The 4,526-nt window shown below is 39.6% G+C and overlaps 1 protein-coding gene across 1 annotated transcript; it reads right to left on the bottom strand.

Moving 5' to 3' along the window:
* Positions 1–227: 227 nt before the first annotated feature.
* Positions 228–1,169, bottom strand: LOC130456902 (olfactory receptor 10K1-like). Its single transcript, XM_056814641.1, has one exon. It carries the CDS (start codon positions 1,167–1,169, stop codon positions 228–230), a length of 942 nt encoding a protein of 313 aa, XP_056670619.1.
* Between the last annotated feature and the right edge of the window lie 3,357 nt (positions 1,170–4,526).

The raw sequence follows: 4,526 nt of genomic DNA, 5'->3' as shown, positions 1-4,526 counted from the left end.
CAACACATGTAGAGATGAGACACTTTTAATGGGAGAGGGATCAACATGAGAAATTAAAGTTCCTATATTTTTCCTCAAGGGGAAAAAGGAATAATGGCCTGTGGTCTTAGAAATTCTGCCAGATGATTAAACATTATGGAAAACTGACCAGCCTATATTAGGTAGGTTGTTTCATCTTCCCTGCCCCCTTAGGCCTTCATGGGTTTAAGACAGATGATTTAGTTTCATTATTGTGTAGAAAAAAAGGTTCTCCCCATGACTCTTCTAAATGCTGACTTGAATTCCTTGTTTCTTAAACTGTAAATCATGGGATTAAACAATGGAGTAAGAATGGTATAGGATACAGATATCAGGGTGTCCTGGCTTGAGGTATAGTTGGTCTTGGGCCGTAAATAGATGAAGGAGGCACAGCCATAGTGGACAGTGACAACAATGAGGTGAGAGGCACAGGTGGAGAAGGCCTTATACCTCCCTACAGAGGAAGGGAATTGGAGAATGGCAAAGATGATGTGGATGTAGGAGACTAAGATTAATAGCAAGGGGATGACCAGGACCAATGCACAGAGCATAAAGATGATCATTTGAACGAGGTGGGAATGGTAGGAGGCCAGTTTGAGGACAGGGGAGATGTCACAAAAGAAGTGGAGTAGCTGATTGGAGGAGTGGAAAGGCAGGTGGAACACTAGAGAGGTAATGATGATAGAGACAGTGAAGCCACAGGCACAGGCCATTGCCACTAGCCCTAGGCAAACTCCATGGCTCATCAACATTGCATAACGAAGAGGATTGCAAATGGCAACATAGCGGTCATAGCCCATTGCTGCCAACAGGAATGAGTGTGAACAGCCAAGAAAGAGGAAAGTGAACATTTGGATAGCACAGCCCACAAAGGAGATGGTCCTCTTCTGGGACAGGAGATCTACCAACATCTTGGGTACAATAACAAAGGTGTAGCTGGTCTCAGAACAGGAGAGGACAGCAAGAAAGAAGTACATGGGAGTATGGAGAGCTCGGTCTAGTAGGATGGTGGACAGGATCACAGCATTGGTGCCCAGGGTAAATAGGTAGAGAAGGAGGAATATCACAAACAGCAGCCGTTGTAGCCCAACCAAAGATGAGAATCCAAGAAAGACAAACTCACTTACAGCTGTATCATTGGCCCTCTCCATGGAGGAAAGGTCTGCCTGGTGGAATCAAGGAAAGAGCAAGAGGGAGCCTGCAATGAAAAGTCATGAAAAGATGTCAGTAGAATTTTAAGAAGAATTTATTGAGAACTTACTATCTCCAAGGCACAGTGCCAGCTTTTTGGGAAATGGATTGAGTAGAATTTCCTCCAGCAGAATAGAGAATGAATCTGGACTGGTCACCCAGATATTTAGTCCCAAATTCTTGTTTTCTCTTTAATGCTTATCCATACAATAATTATCAAATAAGAATTCTGTATGAATCTGACTTAGTATTTCAGACTCCCAGTTTAGAAATCACAAATCTCCATTTCCTTTTCAAGATATTCAGTACATTGCTTCCATCAGTTTCATTATGTCACTCCCCTGCTCATGAATTTATAAATCTCTGGTCTCAATCTCCTCCAGCTGATACTCAAGGCTCTTAGTGCTCTTAGGATCATAGTTAGAGAACTGAAAAGGACCTTAGAGGGAAAAGAACAATCATTTATTGTCTCTAGCCCTTTAAACTGTTGTCATTTAATTGTTTTGGATGACTCCATTTGAGGTTTTCTTTGCAAAGATACTGGAGTGGTTTGCCATTTCCTTCTCCAGTTCATTTGACAAATGAGCAAATTGAAGCAAATAGGGTTAAGTGACTTTCCCAGGGTCACACAGTAAGTGCCTGAGGCTGGATTTGAATTGAAGTATTCCTAAGTCTTTCTAACTAAGCCTGGAGCCCTATCCACTGTGCCACCTAAGCTACAGGTATCAATATCCCTCCTTAACTATGACACTCAGAACTAAACACATAACTCCACATACTCTGGTCAAGTATGGAGTGATTGCCATCTCCCTAGTTCTGAAATGATGCCTCTAAATGTGACCCCAAAACACATGATTTTTTTTGTGGCTTATTTCCTGACCACTGCTGTTCTTTATTTTTTTTTCAACTACTTTAGCCATAGGAGTTAAACTTGGAAGGAAACATAAAAATATAGCCCAACACCTTTATTTTATAGAGTAAACTTACACCCAAACAAAGGAAGTGACTAGTAAATGGAGGAGCCAGGATTAAAACTGACAGTATCATGCTGTAGTGGAAAGAACTATGGCTTGAAATTGAAGTCCAAGGGTAGAATCACAGCTCTGATCATTTTAATTGTCAATTTTACTTCTTTGGACTTCAGTTATTGAATCTATAAAATGGATTTCATAAAGCTTGTATTTCCACCATATGATATAGTGGAAAGACTTCTGGATAGAAGTAAAGATTGTGAATTTAAATTTCTGATCCTGTCACCTACCATCTGTGTGGAAAGAAGAAAATAAACATTTAAGTGCCTAGAGCTTTACAAATGTTACCTCATTTAACCTGCATAACAAGCCTGGGAGGCAGGAGCCATTATTCCTTTTCCATAGTGGAGGTAGAGGTTGTCACTTACTTAGGTTACAGAGTAAGTAAGTGTCTGAGGACAGATTTGAACACAGATCTTCCTGATTCCAGGGCCAGGGTTCTATCCACTTAACAACTAGGTGCCTTTGTCTAGTTATTTAACTTTACTGAGTCCCTGCTGTCCTCATTTGAAAAAAGAGGGAGTTATATTGGCCAACCTCTAAAGAACCTTCCAGCTCTAAATCTATCTTCTTACAATCCTCCAATGATTCTGACAAGGTTGTGATGAACCAAGGTCTTAGAAAATCCTGGAGTTATTTGTTATTGTTCAGTCATTTTCAGTCCTGACTAGCTCTTTGTGACATCTTAGGGGATTTTCTTGGCAAAGATAATGGCATGGTTTCTCATTTACTTCTTTAACTCATCTTAAATAGATGAGAAAACTAAGGCAAACAGGATTAAAGTGACTTGCTCAGGGTCACAGAGCTAGGAAATTTGAGGCCATATTTGACTCATCTTCCTGACTCCAGGCCTGGCACTCTATCTCTTGTGCCACCTAACTGCCCCAAAGAGGTGTAGATAGGTGTTCTTATTGTTACTTCTTTTTTCTCTTTTCACTCATTTGGTAAAATACCCCATTCAGTTAACTGGCAGGGGCCCAGGACTCAATGACTTGATTGAAAGCATAAATTTGAACCTAAATCCAGTGCTTCTCCATTACCTTTAGTGCAGGGTTGCTTTTTGTGTGTGGGCTTGTTTTACTGTTACTTTTAGAATTTTTAATTTCCTTTGAAATGGGCTAAAGTGCCACTTGTTTTGTGAGCCCTTTCCTAATACCTCAACCTGCTAGTCCCTCTCTCCACAATGATCAACATTTGTTTTATTAATATCTTGGACATATATGTACATATAGATACATATGATATATCCATGCACATATATAAGATATATTAATAAAACAAATATCTATATACACATGTGCATTGTCTCTCCTAATATAATGGCAGTTCCTTTGAGTCTCAATTAAAACCTCAGCTAATGCAAGAAACCTTTCCTGGACCCCCTTAATATTAGTGCCTTCCCCCTGAGATTATCTTCAGTTTTTCCTGTATGTATCATGTCTGCACATTGTCATTCGTATACTGTTTTCCTCATTAGATTATGAACTTCTTGAAGGCAAGGATTGTTTTAGCCTTTCTTTGTATCCCTAAAGCCTAACCTAGTGCCTGGTACATAAGTTCTTAATAAATGATTATCAGTTTGGTTGGCTGATTGTTTGGAACTTACTCCTCAAGAATGAAAACCATTGATCAATTTGGACCATTGCATCATTTTCATCAGGCTTGGGTATGGGGAGAAAGGCAGTTCTGGTTCTGATAAACATAGCCATTTTGTTTTCTTGGGAACAGTTATAGTGTTTCATCTACTTTCCAGGAAAAAAATTTCCTGGGATTCATAGTGGTCATCTTTCCTTGGCTATCAGGATCCCAGGATATCCTATAGTACTCTCAGAGAATTTCTAACTGAAGATAATCAGTTACTTCCTCATTGTGTGTATGTGTGTGTGTGTGTGTGTGTGTGTGTGTGTGTGTATGTGTGTGTGTGTGCACGCACGTGTGTGCGCAAGTCCTGGAATTCCCATGTTGGTGTTGCTGTGATTCAGTTTGTCTCTTTCCATACTAGGAAATTTGCTGATGTATGAGAAACTAACAGGGAAGAGATATCACAGGCCTAATTACAAATTAATTTCTTTGAGACCCCCCAAATGAGTGGATCTGATAACATGTTTCCTAAATAGTTTCCTGGAATGGAAGTCCCATTTGTAGTTAGGAGTCTGGAAAATGAGAATAATGGATAATTTGGAGTATTTGGACAATGGATAATTGGATAATGAGAATAATGATAGTTCTATGAGCCTGCTGAGAATTTCCTTTCCCAGCTGTCTATTTGCATATTTGATATGGTAT

The sequence above is a fragment of the Monodelphis domestica genome, chromosome 2 (genome assembly GCF_027887165.1).
Source record: "Monodelphis domestica isolate mMonDom1 chromosome 2, mMonDom1.pri, whole genome shotgun sequence".
Lineage (NCBI taxonomy): Eukaryota > Metazoa > Chordata > Mammalia > Didelphimorphia > Didelphidae > Monodelphis > Monodelphis domestica.
This window is presented reverse-complemented; position numbering and strand designations above follow the sequence as displayed.